At 41.7% G+C, this 18,284-nt stretch overlaps 2 protein-coding genes across 8 annotated transcripts in view; one reads left to right on the plus strand and one right to left on the minus strand.

Annotated features, from left to right (window-relative positions):
• The window catches only part of NGLY1 (N-glycanase 1), a 64,218-nt gene extending 57,584 nt beyond the window's left edge, over positions 1 to 6,634 (minus strand). For 3 of the 5 annotated variants that reach the window (XM_008951630.4, XM_034955991.3, XM_034955992.2), the window contains exons 1-2: positions 6,378 to 6,619; positions 1,711 to 1,825 (exon numbers count right to left, since the gene is read on the minus strand). In XM_008951630.4, coding sequence (XP_008949878.2) covers positions 1,711 to 1,825; positions 6,378 to 6,508 — 246 coding nt within the window. In that variant the 5' untranslated portion in view covers positions 6,509 to 6,619. Of the gene's footprint in view, positions 1 to 1,710; positions 1,826 to 6,377 lie in introns of all 5 variants that reach the window. The other 2 variants (XM_024928238.4, XM_055109572.2) reach the window with 2 other exon arrangements.
• A 368-nt stretch (positions 6,635 to 7,002) lies between these two features.
• On the plus strand, positions 7,003 to 17,921 carry OXSM (3-oxoacyl-ACP synthase, mitochondrial). Of its 3 annotated transcripts, none has more exons than XM_008951628.6 (3): positions 7,003 to 7,335; positions 14,362 to 15,369; positions 17,477 to 17,921. In XM_008951628.6, the coding sequence occupies exons 2-3, from the start codon at positions 14,393 to 14,395 to the stop codon at positions 17,877 to 17,879; spliced, it is 1,380 nt and encodes a 459-aa protein (XP_008949876.1). In that variant the 5' UTR covers positions 7,003 to 7,335; positions 14,362 to 14,392; the 3' UTR covers positions 17,880 to 17,921. The 3 variants fall into 3 exon arrangements, with proteins under 3 accessions (XP_008949876.1, XP_003826203.1, XP_008949877.1); XM_003826155.6 differs by lacking the exon at positions 7,003 to 7,335 and adding an exon at positions 13,368 to 13,495; XM_008951629.4 differs by lacking the exon at positions 7,003 to 7,335 and adding an exon at positions 13,470 to 14,188.
• Positions 17,922 to 18,284: the final 363 nt, after the last annotated feature.

Genomic DNA, 18,284 nt, shown 5'->3' on the forward strand with positions numbered 1-18,284 from the left:
ATCTGTAATGCACCAGCATTATTCCAGGAGCTAGCAACACAGGGAACAGAAATGACAAAAAGCCCTGCCTTCATGGACTTTATACAAACCACTACCATTTCTTATTTAGACTAATATAATAAGCTTTCTAACCGGTCTCCCTGCTTCATCCCTTGTCCCCATCCCACCACCTCCAGGAATTCTCTTTACAGCAAGCTAGAATAATCTTCAAAAATATTTTTCCCTACTTAAAACTTTCCAGGCTGGGCACGGTGGCTCACGCCTGTAATCCCAATACTTTGGGAGGCCAAGGCGGGCGGATCGCCTGAGGTCAAGAGTTCGAGACCAACCTGACCAACATGGAGAAACCCCATCTCTACTAAAAATACAAAATTAGCCAGGCATGCTGTCGTATGCCTATAATCCCAGCTACTCAGGAGGCTGAGGCAGGAGAATCGCTTGAACCCAGGAGGCGAAGGTTGTGGTAAGCCGAGATTGCATCACTGCACTCCAGCCTGGGCAACAAGAGCGAAACTCCATCTCAAAAAAAAAAAAAAAAAAAAAAAAAAAAAAAAATTCCCAGTGGCTTCTCATCTCACTTAGAATAAAGTCTAAGTCTTTTGCCACAGTCCTCAAGACCCCACGTGTCCTGGTCTCTGCCTCCCTATGCAGCTTATTTCTGTTTCACGGTTACTTCTGCTGGAAATCCTTTACACACATTAATCCTTCTGCCTGAAACACTCTTACCTGAGAGTTTCAGGTACCTGAGATGTTTCAAGTCACAGCTCAAATGTCATCTCCTCAGAGAGGACTTCCCTGACCACTGCCTGCCATGCAAAGTACTTTTTATTCTATTACCTGGTCTTATTTTCTTCTTTGCACTCATCTTGTTTTCACATCTACTGGCTGTTTAACCTACTAGAATGTAAGCTCTATGTGAGATGGGATTATATCTACTACTTTGTTCACTACTGTTACTTCAGGGCCTGAAATGGAACCTGGGGAGGGAAGCAGAGAGGCATGAAGAAAAGTGAATCTTACATAGCAGCTCAGCATATCTCTTTAACAACTTCTACGATTGCCTATTCTGACGACCACTGACTATTGAGTCTCTGTAACTTGTTCAAGTTCTTTCAATGCTCTACAAAGGAGAACTAGTTAAGGATATAAACATAAAGAAAATTCAGAATCTTAATAACTACTTTCGATGTGTCATAAAATTAAACTACACCACAAGATTCCAAAAGATAACACCAAAATATTCATTTGAAGTAAAAACAAAAAAAAATACTGAGACTCCTCTCCTGTCACAGAAGAAACCCCTTCTGTGTGGCAGCTCAACTCAGTTTTTCTGTTTACTTCAGACTCTTTTCATTTCCTACTACAAACAGGTAGCTAGACTCTATTAGTATTCATGTGTGCTCACAAATCAGGTTTTAGCTAAAAGCCTAAAGTGAACCACATTTGGTCCTTGGGTTGCATGTATGACCCTTATTTTAAAGAATTGAGACTTGTAAGAATTTCTCTGTGGAGCGTTGTTATATTTTACTGAAATTTTAAACTATACTTGTTGTGATTTTTAAATGTCCAATCAATGAAGAAATAACTACTTCTACTGATTCCCAAAATGATAAATTAAAAAACATTATCTTATTCAAACAATTATTCGCCAACATGATAATGGCTGCTTTGTGCATGAAGAGGGGAGAGGAAATCCTTGAACATACTTACCTCTTCAAAACCCATTTCAAATAAACATTCAACAGCTCCTCTGACAGGCAAGAGTCTAGTAGAAAAGGCTGTGTTTCCAATCCGGATGGATCTATATTTTTCATCATTAGGGTTTCTGACAAAAAACAAAAGTTTGATTATATATAAAAAAAACCAGGTCATAGTTCTTCAAAGACTTTACTTTCGACAAACATGACCTAGGTATACCTTTATAGTCACCTGATTTTCTTTCTTCCCTAAACCAATGGTTGTTTTTACTATAAGTAAAAACAGTAAATTACATTCTGTGCTGTTAAGGTACATTTTTTTTTTGAGATGGGGGGGGGGGGTCTCGCTTCAGTTTAAGATACATTCTTTTTTTTTTTTTGAGAGAGGGGTCTTGCTCTGTTTCCCAAGCTGGAGTGCAGTGGCGTGACCTCAGCTCACTACAGCCTCCACCTCCCAGGTTCAAGCAATTCTCCCACCTCAGCCTCCCAAGTAGCTAGGATTACAGGGGTGCACCACCACTCCCGGCTAATTTTGCATTTTTTAAGTAGAGACAGGGTTTCACCATGTCGACCAGGCTGGTCTCGAACTCTCGACCTCAGGTGATCCACCCGCCTCAGCCTCCCAAAGTGCTGGGGATTACAGGTGTGAGCCACCGCACCTGGCCCAAGACATATTCTTGACACAGACAGTATGGCAATAAAAGGAAGACATAAATTTCTTTTACCATAATTAAGATTTTGAATAGTACACTTGGGACAAGTAACCAGCACATGAAAAGTTTTGGTTTGAGATTTTTAATTACTTTGATAAATCAGAATTGTTTAAAAAAACATTAAAAGAATGTAAGGTTAAGCTAATCATAGTATTATATTCAAAAGACCCTCAGAACATAGTTTAGGATGGTAAGTTTCATACCTGACACCAACTTCCTTAAAGTGATAGTGACTTCTTTAAGTACTATATTAAGGAGGATTCCTGAGGCAGTATCTGGGATCCATAGGAAGATGTACTTCCATAAGAAGCCACCTGCCTGGGGTATGATATGGTGAGTAGGCAAATGCTAGCAAATGACTTATCAACTTTGTCCTATCTACACATGTTCTCTAGGTATTCTGACGTAAAAACAAAACCAAAAACCAAATATTTTAATTTTATAAGTTTTAACAAATTTTGCATTTGTTTTTCACCAGTCAATTGCCTATTGGCCAAAGTGTCATAAATACTAAATGAATGTTTTTAAACTTTTCCCTAATTTCAAAAATCATATAAGTTTATTACAGAATATTCAGAGACAAATGCTCTATTTTTTTTGCTATTCAAAATGTCCACAGATTGGTGCTAATCTACAAATTATTTGTTACCCATACACAAGTAGTATAGAAATTTTTTCTTTGTTTACAAGGGCATAAAAATGAAGCAAGAAGTAGAGAAATTGAATGTTCGGTATACAGCAATTTGATATTGCCATGAAATTTTCAGTGTATTTTACAAAAGTTATAGGTCCATAAGGGATTGGAAATTAAAACAAAAACATTGTTCTTTACTATATGTAATTTGAGAATCACAGATGGTTGTGAAATACAAAGAAAATTTCATTCTCAACTCTTTATTCTGTGTATTAGATTAGGGTTTCTCAGTCTCAGCACCATTAACATGTGGGGCCTTTTCTCAGTGGAGTTTCCTTGTGCACTGCAGAACATTCGCATTCCTGGCTTCCATGCTACACTGTCTCACAGGTGAGCCTCTCTTTCTTATCACTTAAGAAAACTGAACTGTAAAATAATCCTACATTTATCAAAGCTGGTTTTCGATAAATAGGGCATCTTTTCCTGACACTCAATGTATTTCACAGGGTGATAAACATGTCAGTACCACCAGGATGATATATCCTACTGGTTCAAAACTGCTTGAGCTATTTTAATCTACTCTTTTCCTCACAGCTTTCAGATCTCTACATGCTGGGTCTTTCTCTGGGCTAATTTTCTAGTTTCTTCCTGCTTTCACAATTGTTTAAAAATTCTTATAAAATACACATCAGTTCTCATATAGTTTTTGTTTTGTTTTTTAAAAAACAAAGTCTTGCTCTGTCACTCTGGCTAGAGTGCAATGACGCCATCAAAGCTCATTGCTGCTTAGAACTCCTGGGCTCAGCAATCCTCTGCCTCAGCCTCTGAAGTAGCTAGGACTACAGGTGAGCCACCACGCCTGGCTATTTTTTTTTTTTTATTAAGAGATGGGGTCTCACTGTGTTGCCCCGGCTGCAATCCTTCTACCTGGGGTGTCCTAAAGCCCTGGTACTACAGGTGGGAGCCACTTCGACTGGCCTTTGTTATTTTGATATATGTTGTTACCATTTAACTATTGATATACAATATAGATTTTCCTCTTTAGTTTCTAGTGAGCATTTTTTTTTTCTTTTTTGAGAAAGGTCTCACTTCGCCATCAAAGCTAGAATGCAATGGCATGATTATGGGCTCAAGCCATCCTCCCACCTCTGCCCTCCAAGTAGCTGGGACTACAGGTGTCTGCCACCACGCTTGGCTAATTTTTTAATTTTTTTGTAGAGACGGGGTTTAGCCATGTTGCCCAGGCTGGTCTCAAACTCCTAAGCTCAAGCAATCCGCCCACCTTGGCCTCCCACAGTGCTGGGGTTACAGGTGTGAGCCACCGTGCCCAGTGAGCAATTTTATTTTTATATCATCTCTGGACCTCACATTAATCTATTTTTCTCAGTAAAAGTATACTGCAAACAGGCTCCAGCAATGACAGTCACATCCAGTTCCTCAAATTCTTTTTCTTATTAAGTATATTGAGTAAACTGACCATGGTTTTGTGTATAGACTGATACAAAAGGCCTGACCCTAAAGCCCTCAAAGACTTAGAGGGCTGTAGGGACATTAGACTTCAAACCCACCATATCCTCTTTCCTATCCTTGGAAAAGCAACGCACAAAGACTTTCTTAAACTCTTAATTTCTCAGCATTATTCCAGTGTGTCCACTATCCTTTGCGCTCATTGTCACACCCCTCATCTTTCAGAATCTTGAAGCTGTGAGGCGGAGGTTGCAGTGAGTCAAGATCGTGCCACTGCACTCCAGCCTCATCAACAAGAGCAAACTCCATCTCAAAAACGAAAATCAGAAACAAGCCATTAGTAAACATTCATAATGAAGATTATGATGCTAAATGTCATTATTTGCATGCAAAGGTTTCCCCCTCATACTAAACCTCAGCATTTTTGGTTTCAGTAGATTTAAAGCAGAAGTGAGTCTTCATTATAAGGCCACCTCTCTTTTCTGACTAGTAGGGTTTTAAATAGCCTGGTGGCTTTCCAGGTGGTAAGTCTCAGCTAATGGGCTCTGGAGAACCCAGCCTATCAGTTCATTTATGGAGTCCCTTGGCATCCTTGTACTGTGAAGAGCTGTAAGGCCTCAAAGAGTAAAAAAGGTGAGTTGAGAAGGTGTCACAGAGCACGAAGGTGGTCCCCACACAGGTCACAATTATGTAGCTGTGAACAGGCCACATGTTGCATCCTTCACAGCATCTACCACAAAATAAGGGCTCAATATATTTTCCCTTCAATTTACTTTAAAAATCATTACCATTGCCTAAATGAAATATTACTGACATGGATTTTAAAAACTGCACATGTAACTAATGTCTAAAATTGGGTCATATGAAACCTATAACCTTGAAACCGAGAATTTCCTTTTAGACTTCATGACAATATACCAAACACTTAATGCACCAGGGGCTGAGGGGAACAGAGAACCTAATTAATCACGGTGACCTGATAAATGAGGTAACACCACTAAAGCAAGTGGCGCTCCTTTAACTTCAGTTCCATTTCCCTACCCCCCCACACCATGTCCCTTCAGATCATTTGATCTGAAGACTTGAGGTGGGTACTTATTCAAAATGAATAATCAAACTTGCCTCCCAATTCCCAAAATCTACAAGGTCCCTTAGACCTCTAGAAGTGCAATTTTGCTGACAGGAGAATTACTCTCATCCAAGGCGATTACCTCCACGAATTCTTAAAGGGTTATGTTACATAGTAGAATCCAGGTATTAATATAAAAACTGTAACTTCAAAATACTATAATGTTTCAATCAACAAAAGTGGGCAGAAAAAAGATTAAAAATTTTAAAACCCACCACTTCAGAAGCATTATGCTTTAGTACTCGGATAGTCTCAACATGGGAAGAAAACATCACTTTGTCAGTGAGTAACTTCTGATAAGTATGTGGAAATGTAAGCCACTCCGCTCGAAAAATGCACGCAGGGGGAATGACACGCGCGGTGCGGTTACCGTTGTGTCCTGATATCTGAGGCCGCTAAACGACGAGAAGAGCGGCAATGTCTGAAGCACGCCTTCCTACCTCTCCTCCGCCCAGCCCCGCTTCCGGGACTCCAGTTCACCCGCAGCACCCTGACTGCAGGTGCCAAGTCACTACTGCAAAGAAACTTCCTTTTCTCGAGCGGGGGTGGGACTTGGCCGGGTCCCGAGGCCCCTGGCCGGCGGGCTCGGACGTTAGGAGCAGAACCAGCTCCAGGTCCCGGTCTGTCCGGGCGTCGCTGCCCTCTGAAGCTCAGGCCGGACGCCCCAGTCCCTGGCCGAACAAGGCGCCGCGGCCCACCCACCCCGGTACCCGCCGTCCGACCCCGTTGCCCTGCACCTGAGGATGTTGTCAGCATAGGTGAGCAGCAGCTTGGAGGCCTCCAAAAAGGTCTCCGGGGTGTTCTGGCAGAGCTCAGCCACGGCCGGGGACGCCGAGCCTGAGGAGCTGCCCAATGCCGCCGCCGCCATGCTTGAGCGCCAGCGGCCGCCGCCGCCGCCCCTCGCGCTCCGCGTCCCACACTGAGCAGGCGCCTCAGCGCGCCGCAGCAACCGCAGCCACCGGGAGGGGCGGGGTCCTCGGCCGGCAGGGGCGGGGTCCTCGGCCGGCAGGGGCGGGGTCCTCGGCCGGCAGGGGCGGGGTCCTCGGCCGGCAGGGGCGGGGTCCTCGGCCGGCAGGGGCGGGGTCCTCGGCCGGCAGGGGCGGGGTCCTCGGCCGGCAGGGGCGGGGTCCTCGGCCGGCAGGGGCGGGGTCCTCGGCCGGCAGGGGCGGGGTCCTCGGCCGGCAGGGGCGGGGTCCTCGGCCGGCAGGGGCGGGGTCCTCGGCCGGCAGGGGCGGGGTCCTCGGCCGGCAGGGGCGGGGTCCTCGGCCGGCAGGGGCGGGGTCCTCGGCCGGCAGGGGCGGGGTCCTCGGCCGGCAGGGGCGGGGTCGGGGAGCGGGGCCAGGAGCTGGGGAGCTCGGCTGGGAACTACGGCTGCTCCTTCGCGAGGGGCAAGGGGCTGTTCGGAAGAAGGTGGGGGGCCTTGGCCGGCAGGGGCGAGGTGCTTCGACCCAGAGTTGGGGCCTGGTCGTACAGGTTGGGAAGGGGTTCCGCAGGGAGAGGCGGGGCCTGGGCGCCGGGGCTGAGGGGTGTGGGCCTGGAGGAGGAGGATGTCGAGTCCTTTAGGACGGAGGAGCTCGGCTGGAGGGGAGGCCGGCTTTGGTCTAGAGGTATCGGGCGAATGGTGCTGGCACGTGCCTCTCAGAAACCCGGATCCCTCTGCGCCCCGGGGCCAGCCTTATTGATCCAGCTATTAAGGTAGAGAAACCGCATGTACCTCCCTCCTTTCCCCACAAATAAAACCACCTTAGAGCCTTCTCTTCGCAGATTGTCAGGACGTTCTACATAGATGTGGATGAAAGACTACAGAAGGAAGGAGCAACAAACGTCAAAAACAAAACCATGGCTATAAACTCTGCTGGGTTTGTTATAGGGATTCTTTTCAGAATTTGGCTAATGACTGAAAATCTAAGTTCCAGCTCAACTAGTATATGATTCCTCTGTAAAGAAGTGTATTTTTAAACCATAGGTTGCGACATAATAATGGATTGTGGATTCGGTTTACCGCGTGGTGACCAGCGTAAAACACATGCATAATAATTACGCAATATTATAGAATGTCGGGGGCGGGAAGGGAAGAGAATAAAAATTTGCATCCCACACAGTAAGGGTAAGTAATATTTTGTGACTTGTTTTTTAGGTAGATCATGTGATCAAGGTCTTTTATTCCTCTTAGAAGATGCATCCCTTACTACTTTAATCCAGTCTCTTCCCCACCATGTCCTTGAAAGTGTACTTTACCAGTGGCTTCCTTCTTTGCAGAAATTCCTTTTCAACCTCACCAAGTATTTTTCTTGACTTTATTTCTTAAGATAAGTGATTTGCCTGAATAACCTCTTTTAAATTTCTTGATGTTTCATCTGTTTGCTTTTAAGACTTGAAATTTTCTTCCAGAATCTCCGAACAAGACCCTAAGCTATGACATCCACTTCAATGACTATTCGTCTCCCAAATATACGTACGCTTTTAATAAATATGTAGATCTTTGGACCACCTTCCAAGTATGGTGTGTTCAACAGATAGTAGTATGTTACTAGCGTCTGTAACTAAAATTTTCAGGGGCTTAACACAAGAGTAATTTCTTTCTGGCTCATATAACACTTTAATAATGCAGGTGTCATAATGTCAGTGGACCCAGTCTCCTTCCATCCCTTAGAACAAGGGTCAAGAAACATTTTCTGTAAAGGGCCACATAGTGTTTTAGGCTTTGTGAGCCATAAGGTCTGTCTCAACTATTTAACTCTGCCTCTGCAGTTGTTGCTCCACAGACAATACTTGAAAATAAATGGGCATGGTTATGTTCTAGTGAAATTTTATTTACAAATCCAGGCAGCCTGCTTGGACAAAAAAAAAAAAAAAAAGTCACACCTACTTTTAACCACATGAGCCCAGAAATGACACACAGCATTTTCTCTACCATATCATTACTAAGAATGAGGCCTCATCAAGATAAAAGGGGGTATTTCAGTAAGGCCAGATTTACAAAAAATAAAAAAAAATTTTAAAAACACATAAAAAGATAAAAGGGGAGAGTCTGGGAAATGTAGTCTCGTCCAACTACACAATGGACTGGGGGCTTGGGTCTGGAGATATAGCTATCACAAACTTTATTCCTCTTAATTTGGGTTTCTTTTTCCATTGATACATTTATTTATCCTTTACTAATTATATGAGAATAGTATATATTATACAGTACTTGTAACTTTTAAAAATGCAACAGAACTCTTTTTTTTTTTTTTCAAATAAAATTTTAGGGGCTGGACATGGTGGCTCACGCCTGTAATCCCAATACTTTGGGAGGCCGAGGTAGGTGGATCGCTTGAGCCCAGGAGTTCAAGACCAGCCTGGGCAACATGGCCAGACCCCATCTCTACAAAAAAAACAAAAACAAAAACATAGGAAGATTGTCTATATACAAAACACCAAAGTGGAAATGCTCTGGTATTGAAGCAGAGGTGTCAAGTGAAGGGCAGAAAGCTGTCAGCTAAGGCTTTCCCCTGACAGATAGAACGGTCATAGGGTACTTTTGGGGGGGAGCAAAATGACTTTTGTTTTTCTCTTCATAATAGTTTGTTTCCTCAACTAAAACGCTATGTCACTGTAAGTTATCATTAGTTTTGTCTTCCCTATTTGATTAAAAGTCTCTTGTGTCATCTGTCTCAGACTGCTTTGCACACAGCAGGTACTGAATAGAGTTGTTGGTTAATCACTTAATGTAGTCACACAATAGTGAATCACTATACAAATTCCTGAAAGACTTCAACTCCTCCCCTTGCTAATGGTTTTTATGGAGGTTAACTTTTTAATATCACCAAACCAATCATGGGAAAAATTTACAGAGTTCTTTCTTTTTTCTGTTTTATTAAAGAATAGTGTTAGCCAGGCGTGTTAGTGCACACCTGGAGTCCCAGCTACTTGGGAGGCTGAGAGGCAGGAGAATCGCTTGAACCCAGGAGGCAGAGGTTGCAGTGAGCTGAGGTCACCCTACTGCACTCCAGCCTGGGTGACAGAGCGGGACTCTACCTCAAAAAAAAAAAAAAAAAGAATAGCGCCATGATATGTCAACTCTAAAAATGATGTTTTTAATAAAGGTGAAATCCTGGGGGGAAAAAAAAATCTTTATTTTGGAACAAAAATAAATAAATAAATAAAAGAACAAGAATTTCAATGCTGATTTAGTACCCATTCTTTGGTTATTTGAAACAACGATGGGTATAAAAGTTAGGGTAGCTTATTCAGCTTTTCTAAAGGAAACGGAAGAATTAGAATATCTCCAACTTGACTGAAGTGGGGGAAGCAGCCAGGAAAATGAGAGACCAAGTCCCTTTTTATAATGGATTCCCTTAATAGCTTTATAAATGGCAGTATTCAAGAGATTACAGTTACTCAAGAACTTTAACAGAAGTGTTGCTAAAGAGTTATTTGGAAGGACTTAAATTTCAGATGATTTTTTTAAAATGGTGATTTCCATGATTTTATGGACTGTACATTGTTATCACAATATTAATGCTATGGCATTGGTTTTCGCAAAAGTCATTTGGTGAGAAATGCACAAAAAGTGCATGTGTACTATCAAATGTTGATTTATTCATTCCATAATTCATTCATTCATCATGTATTTATGAAGTGACTACTAGTTGCTCAGCACTGTGAAGGAGACAAGTATGGTCCCTACTTTCATAGAAGTCATAAGTTTAGAGCAGTGGTTGGACAAGCAACAGCAGCATCAGCAGGAAACTTGTCAGGAAAACAAATTCTGAAGCTCCATATTTAAAGGTGGGACCCAGCAATCTGTGTGGTAACAAGCTCTTCAGGTGATTTTGATAAACAGTAAACTTTGAGAACTACTAGTTTAGAGGGAGGAAAATTTCACTGTGGGCTGCAGTTTCAGTGAGGGGGGACAACTTGAACAGAAGCCTTAAATTGAGAGGTTGAGAAGGTGAGAAAGGAGAGGACTTGCTACCTGTGAGAGACTCCCCACCCTCCTCAAATCATGTACAATATCCTAGTAACGTTTCCTTCTCAACATCTCCTGCATCTCTCCTTGCCATTGCCTTCAGAGCCTCGTGTTTCATCCATTCTTAACTTTCTTCCCTGTGTCCATTTCCACATCCTTCCAACCCACCCTGCTCATTTGTGCAATAGAGATCTTTCTAAAGCACCCATCTGATCATGTTGTTCTCCTGGTAAAAAGTTTTCTATGGCTCCCTCTATCCACATTCTAAAGTCAAATGGTGTCAGGAACCAGGCTGGTAAGTTAAATATTTTAAGTGGCTTTGTTCAAGACAAAGAGGAGTAAGAGAGACTCCAGTGAAGGGAATGAGAGAGTTTACCATGTCCTTTCTAGAGGAGTTTAGAATCAATAAAAGAATGTTGCACTCCAAATTATACCATGAAGGCTAGCATATGGTCTCTGAACTACGGGATTAAATCCAAAGTCCTCAGTATGATACCCCAGGCTTTTGTGATCTGGGCCCTGCCTTACTCTCATGCGTTTACTGTTGCTTTGTCCCACACTTCAAATTTGACATGGGCCACATATTTAGCTGTTTGTGGAAGATACCATGACACTTCATTTCTCCAGGCCTTTGTTCTCCTCCTGCCAGGATGCCCTTTCCCACCCAATTTACTAGACAAACATTCATTTCCAAGATGCAGTTCAAGGATCATTTCTCTGAAGCCTTTTCTGACTTTACGAGGTAGCACAGACCTCATTGTCCCTTTTGTGTTATAATAATTCCACTATAGCACCTGTTTCAACAGTTTGCACTTACTTGTTTCTATGGGTGTCTCCCTTTACTAGACCATGAACTTCCTGAAAGCAAGAGCCATACCTCTACTCATTTTTGCATTCAAACTTCAAGCATTGATAGGAAGAAAATGAGTGGTTGTTGAAAATAGCAAAAGCACAGAGATGAGAAAAGTTAGGGTCAATCAAGACATGTATAGTGAGAAAATCAGTTTGCTGGGTGGCAAGCTCATTTAATAGAGAATGGGAGCCATAATTGGAAAGATAGTTTTGAATCAGATTACAAAGAATTTAAGGCAAACCTAGGAAGTCTTAATAGGAGGGTAGGATAAGCAGAGCCCATTTGAAGATTTTGGTGCAAGAAGACACGATGGAATTGTAGCAGGAAATATGGTACCAAATATGTAAAGCCATTAAATATCATAAAATTTCCCACCCTTTTCCAGATCAAAGAAAAGGTGATAAGAGGTAGATACAAAAATGATGGTCTTTTTATTTTTCTGAAAGATTTTAATTTGTCACCTCTTAGCCAAGACGATTTTGTGATATTACAAAAGAAATAGCACATTAAAACTGTATGTTTCATATGAGTTCAGCTTCAGAGAAAATATTGTAGGTATTTTCACACTATTATTTTAAAGACAGCAATGAAAAGAGATCAAGTTTAGGTACTTAGTCATCAAGTGTTACTTTATAACCACATGTGTTTAATTCTTCAAGAAACTCTATTTTGTCACTGAATGAGGATCAACTAGAGGTGACAGGTTAGGCCTGGGACGAAGGTCAAACTGGGCTTTGCTGAATTATTCTAAACAAAATAGATTTCCAAACTCATTTAAATCCAGGACCAACCTGGAAAGCTAAGCTTGACTCACATTCTTCTGTAGGGGTAGGAAAGAATGCAGAGCACTCTACTTGGAAACAATGGCTTCAAGAGGCATTGCCCAGAAAAAACCATAAATATGACTAGAAGGTCCAGATGAAGATTCTATGCTCAACCATTTTTCTAAAGAAGAGCAAGGACAAAACTCACGCCTGGGATAGCATGTGAAAAACAGATGTTCGATGAATACCATCTTGTCGACTTCTTGCTTTTTTACATTTTCATGTTATATTTTCCCTTTATCGGTTTGCAGTCAGCTCTAAGCAAACAGTTAATGAATTTTTCAGACACTTAGAAACAAATGTCTCCACTGTGACAATGGAGACAATTTTTGAGCACTGTCTCAAATCTGGTGATAATTTTTTTTTAAGTGAAAGGAAGTTTATTAGGAAAGTAAAGGAAGAAAGAAAGACTACTCCATAGGCAGAACAGCCTGGTGACAACTTTTAAAAAGTAAAAACTTTATTACAAAAACATTTGTTTATTGTAGAAAAGCTTTATTAAATAAAGCTAAGCAAAAATAAGGAGGGAAAGATCACAATCAGTATACATCTTGCAGACCTTTAAAGAATTATTTTTGAAAAAACGGATATATACTGTTTTGTAACTATGTCTCCTAACAAATAGTCGCAACATCTCATTAATAAATATTCACCTGCAGAATTATTTTAAACGGCTGCATGGCATTTGGATGTACCACAAGATACACAACAAATTTCCTGATGTTGGCCATTTTGGTTAATTCCACTTTACTCACAATTACTAATAACGTTGCGAGCTATAGCAATAACTTTGAAACTGCAGAGAATTTCCTTAATCCTTTTTTAGAATTCCAGTAGAATACGATGGTGTCCCTTCTCCGACAAAAGGGAATATCTGGGCATTATCACTGCCAAAGAAAAATGCCTTTTTGGTGGGTGAAAATGCTACCTCATCGCGTTATTGGCAGATCCTCGATTATCGGCGAGTCACTGAGGTTCCGAGAGGGGTGTCTCTGCTCACGCAAACTGCGACCCAGCCGCCTCCCACGGTCTGACCTCCGCCAAGGTGACGCGGCTTAAAGTCAACCGGCGGAAGGAGAGTCGAACGGGACGCGTGCGTGGGAGTGCGCGTGCGCGTACGTGCGTGTGCGCGAGCGCGCGTGCGCGTACGTGCGTGTGCGCGTGCGCTCGAGAGCGTCATCGCCCCCGACTGTGGAGACGTGTCCGGCGCTAGCCCCGTTACAGGTATCGCTGGCTACCCTCCTCCTTCGCCCCTCCTTTCCTCCTTTCCATTCAAATCAAGTTGGCGTTGAATTTCGAGAGGGGAGTCCGAGGACCTGGGGCCTGATTTCTTTTTCTCTCGCCATGCTGATTTCTTTTTCTCTCGCCATGCTTCTTCGGGCTGTGTACATGTGTGGTGGTGCCTGAGAGGCGATACAGGGAATGGCTACACCCTTTTACTCCCGCCCCTGGCCTTCGTAGTACCCTTGAAGTGATCCACTAGTCGTAACCCCGCCTTCCACCAATGATTCAGTTGGAGAAGTTTAGAGGAGTGGAAAGACTTGTCCCCTTCCCCCATCGCAAGCTTGGTCACAGAGTGTATTGCCAAGCCATGTATCCAGACGCTCAGTCTAAGGCTCTTGGCCCTGGGTAGCGTTTTGAAAAGGCTGGTTATCCTTAAGTACTGAAGATTGATAAAGCCCACTTACTTACTTAAAAGAATATGCCCTGAAATGTGTTTTCTGTGCCACTGACACCAGAAATGCTATTTAGAAGAAGTTATCAGTAATCCTGACAAAGGATGCTTCCTGCAGCTCAAATCAGGCTGGAGGTGCCTTTATATTTTTCATTGAATTACTGTTTTGGTGACTCGAATGAATCATCAATTCATTTATTTGTCTTCAAATGTCTGAGGGCACTTACGGTCTAAAAAAGGAGGTAAGTTTAAACAGATAGTTTGATGTTAAGGTATAAATTGAAAGTGTGTAACATTTTCCCTGTGTTCATTAGCAGCTCATATCAAGCACCCAAAGGAACACCTTGGATGTTTTTCCTTAGGCCCTTAAGCTATTTAAAAGAATACCTCCTAGGTGTGTTGTGGTCTTTTACAGGAATGTGTTTCTGATCATCTGAATCTTAATCATGTCCAACTGCCTGCAAAATTTCCTGAAAATTACAAGCACTCGTCTTCTATGTTCAAGATTATGCCAACAGTTAAGAAGTAAAAGGAAGTTTTTCGGAACTGTGCCAATATCCAGATTGCATAGGCGAGTTGTCATTACAGGCATTGGCTTAGTGACTCCTCTTGGTGTTGGAACTCACGTGGTTTGGGATCGTCTTATCGGAGGAGAGAGTGGAATTGTTTCACTGGTTGGTGAAGAGTATAAGAGTATCCCTTGCAGTGTTGCTGCTTATGTGCCAAGAGGTAGTGATGAAGGTCAGTTCAATGAACAAAACTTTGTGTCCAAATCAGATATCAAGTCCATGTCTTCTCCCACCATCATGGCCATTGGGGCTGCAGAATTAGCCATGAAGGATTCTGGCTGGCATCCTCAGTCAGAAGCTGATCAAGTGGCTACTGGTGTTGCAATTGGCATGGGAATGATTCCTCTTGAAGTTGTTTCTGAAACTGCTTTGAATTTTCAGACAAAAGGTTACAATAAAGTTAGCCCATTTTTTGTCCCTAAGATTCTGGTCAATATGGCAGCAGGCCAGGTCAGCATTCGATATAAACTCAAGGGCCCAAATCATGCAGTATCCACAGCCTGTACCACAGGAGCTCATGCTGTGGGAGACTCATTTAGATTTATAGCCCATGGTGATGCTGATGTGATGGTGGCTGGAGGTACAGATTCTTGTATTAGCCCTTTATCTCTTGCTGGGTTTTCCAGAGCCCGGGCTCTGAGCACAAACTCAGATCCCAAGTTGGCATGTCGACCATTTCATCCAAAGAGAGATGGTTTTGTAATGGGAGAAGGTGCAGCTGTGCTGGTGCTGGAAGAATATGAACATGCTGTTCAAAGAAGAGCCCGGATCTATGCAGAAGTTTTGGGCTATGGACTCTCAGGTGATGCTGGTCACATAACTGCCCCTGATCCTGAAGGAGAAGGTGCCTTAAGGTAAAGATGGGTTATTTCCTTCAAAATATTTCTCCAAATAAGACACTTTATTGGGAATCCCAAATTAGGGAAATTGTAGTATCTGGCCTTGGTGTACAGTATCTCTATTGTTTTTCTTTTTTAGACTAAACAAGATTGTTTAATTCTTTGCTTAAGACATTTGAAGTATTTCAAAGCATTTGAACGTCCTTACAAAAATTGCATTTGAGTTAAAAACCAATGGAGTTGTGGAAAAGACCATGTGTGTCTTTGCCAACTTTTCACGCCTGCATTTGTGCTTAAGCGTCAGTGTGCTCCCTCACAAAGTCTTCCTCTTTGACCCTTCATCAGACTTGGAAAGTAAAGTCAACCCTTCTAGATGTGTCTGGTTTTGCTCCATTTCAACAGGATTCTGTTCTTTTCAAATCAGCACTTCTCAAACTATAATCACCTAGGGATCTTATTTAAAATGCTAATTCTGATTCTGTAGGTCTAGGGTGGTGCTTGAGATTCTGTTTTGTTTTGTTTTGTTTTTTTAGAGACAGGGTCTCTCTGTATTGCCCATGCTGGTCTTATCTCACTGCAGTCTCTAACTCCTGGGCTCAAGCAATCCTCTCACCTCAGCTTCCTGAATAGCTGGGACTACAGGAATGCGCCACTGAGACCAGTTTTCTTTTTTTTGAATTTGTTTGTAGAGATGGGGTTTCGCTTTATTTCCCAGGCTGAGAGATTCTGTAGTTCTAACAGGTGATGGTGATACTGCTGGTTTAAGGACTACATTTAAGTTAACTGTTATAGATTAGTGCATTTAAAATGCAAAAAAAATAAAATAAAAAGTCCCTGATAATGTGTTAATAGATAGCTAATAGTTTAGCTTTCTTAAATCATATTATGTTTTACTCAGTTAAATTAGCCAGAGTTAGCAACCTTTTCTGTAATGGGAAAAATATAGTAAATATTTTTGGCTTTGTGGGCCATGGAGTCTGTTGCAACTGATCAACTCTGCCATTGTCATGTGAAAGCAGCCGTAGACAGTATGTAAATGTGTGGGCATGAATGTGTTCCAATGAAACTATTTACAAAAATAGGCATCTAGCCAGGGCCATAGTTTACCTACCCCTAAATTATACATTTGAATTTTATTTTATTTGTTTTTGTTTGTTTGTTTTTCTTTTTTTCTTTCTTTCTTTTTTTTTTTTTTTTTAATAGAGTTGGGGTCTTGCTATGTTGCCAGAGCAAGAGCTGGTCTCAAACTCCTGGCCTCAAGCAGTCCTCCTGCCTTGGCCTCCCAAAGTGCTGGGATTACAGGTGTGAGCTACCATGCCTGGCCTACTTTTGAATTTTAGTGAGTAGTTGCTGGTGGTAAAAATGTCAAGCATAGTAACAAAATAGATGAAGAAATGGTTATGTTCACAGGAAACCTTTCAGCATACTTCAAATTATACTCTGAGCTGGCTGTTAAGAAATATATATACACATACAAACACACATACATACATGTATATTTCTCTTAGGAACTAAAGGAAGATGACATCCAAAACGTTTTCAGAGGTCCTTTTAGATATAATTTTTACTCTTAAGTTTGTTTGGCTTAGCTTGCCTTTGTACTTTTTGTTTAGAATTCTTATAGCCTAAATAAAGAGGATTTTGAAAGATTATTTGAAACAATGAAACAGTAGATTATTGGGAAGTATGCCAAGTTTTTAATTTAAATGTGAAAGAAAAATCATAATTATAATTCTCATAAAGAATTGCCACACTCCAAAAATCCCTAGAACAAAAATTATTCTAGTCTTGAGTCAACATGGTATTTTTTCCCCAAGGAAAACTGCCAATGCAAATAAATGAAATTATGTTTTATTTGAGATTATACAATCTTGCATTGGCTTGTGTGTTTAACTCTTGGTGATGAACCAGTCCAAGGTAGTGAGTGTGACTCATTATTCCCATACAGATGGCATCCTAACTCACATGGTAATCCAAGATAGTGTTCCGTTACTAGAGCAAGGGATTCTTTTCATCCAGTGTACTTGGATACCTACATTTGTTTCACATAAGCCATACAGATAAAGAGACTTTTGTTAAAATTAAACTTAGTCCTGATAAATGTCTTTTCTTGTTTTATTAGGTGTATGGCTGCTGCTTTAAAAGATGCAGGTGTGCAGCCTGAGGAGATATCCTATATCAATGCACATGCTACTTCCACACCATTGGGAGATGCTGCTGAAAACAGAGCTATCAAACATCTCTTCAAAGACCATGCATATGCCCTTGCAGTTTCCTCAACTAAGGGAGCAACAGGACATCTGCTGGGAGCTGCAGGGGCGGTCGAGGCAGCTTTTACCACATTAGCTTGTTATTATCAAAAACTACCACCTACTTTAAACCTGGATTGTTCGGAACCAGAATTTGATCTCAACTATGTTCCACTAAAGGCACAGGAATGGAAAACTGAGAAAAGATTTATTGGCCTCACCAATTCCTTTGGTTTTGGTGGTACTAATGCAACACTTTGTATTGCTGGACTGTAGAACATATCATTTGTAATTAAATACTGATTTTTAAACGTTAAATGTGAAGAAATTATGCATTTATGTATTGATACCCAGATATACTTTATGTTAGGGTTTCTCAACCTTGGCACTATTAATATTTGGGTAAGATAATTCTTCGTTAGGAAAAGGGGGATTGTACTGTACATTGTTGGGTATTTAACACCATCCTGATCGCTTCCTAATCTATTCCAATAGCACTCTCTTCCCCAGTTGTGACAACCAAAAGTGTTTCCAGATATTGCCAAATGTTTTCTGGGGAACAAAATAACCCCACCCCTCCTGCATCCCGCCACCTATGAGAACCATGGATCTATATTTTCCTAATACTTTAGGTCAAACAATTTTCTATAACATTTGACCTGCTCCTATCCCTTTCAACTC

Source organism: Pan paniscus, chromosome 2 (genome assembly GCF_029289425.2).
Source record: "Pan paniscus chromosome 2, NHGRI_mPanPan1-v2.0_pri, whole genome shotgun sequence".
Classification (NCBI taxonomy): domain Eukaryota; kingdom Metazoa; phylum Chordata; class Mammalia; order Primates; family Hominidae; genus Pan; species Pan paniscus.

Excerpts from the sequence above, each read along its gene's own strand:
- OXSM (XM_008951628.6), top strand. The coding sequence starts at position 14,393 with ATGTCCAACTGCCTGCAAAATTTCCTGAAAATTACAAGCACTCGTCTT. Across the intron at positions 15,370-17,476 it reads GAAGGAGAAGGTGCCTTAAG|GTGTATGGCTGCTGCTTTAA; the intron begins GTAAAGATGGGT and ends TTGTTTTATTAG.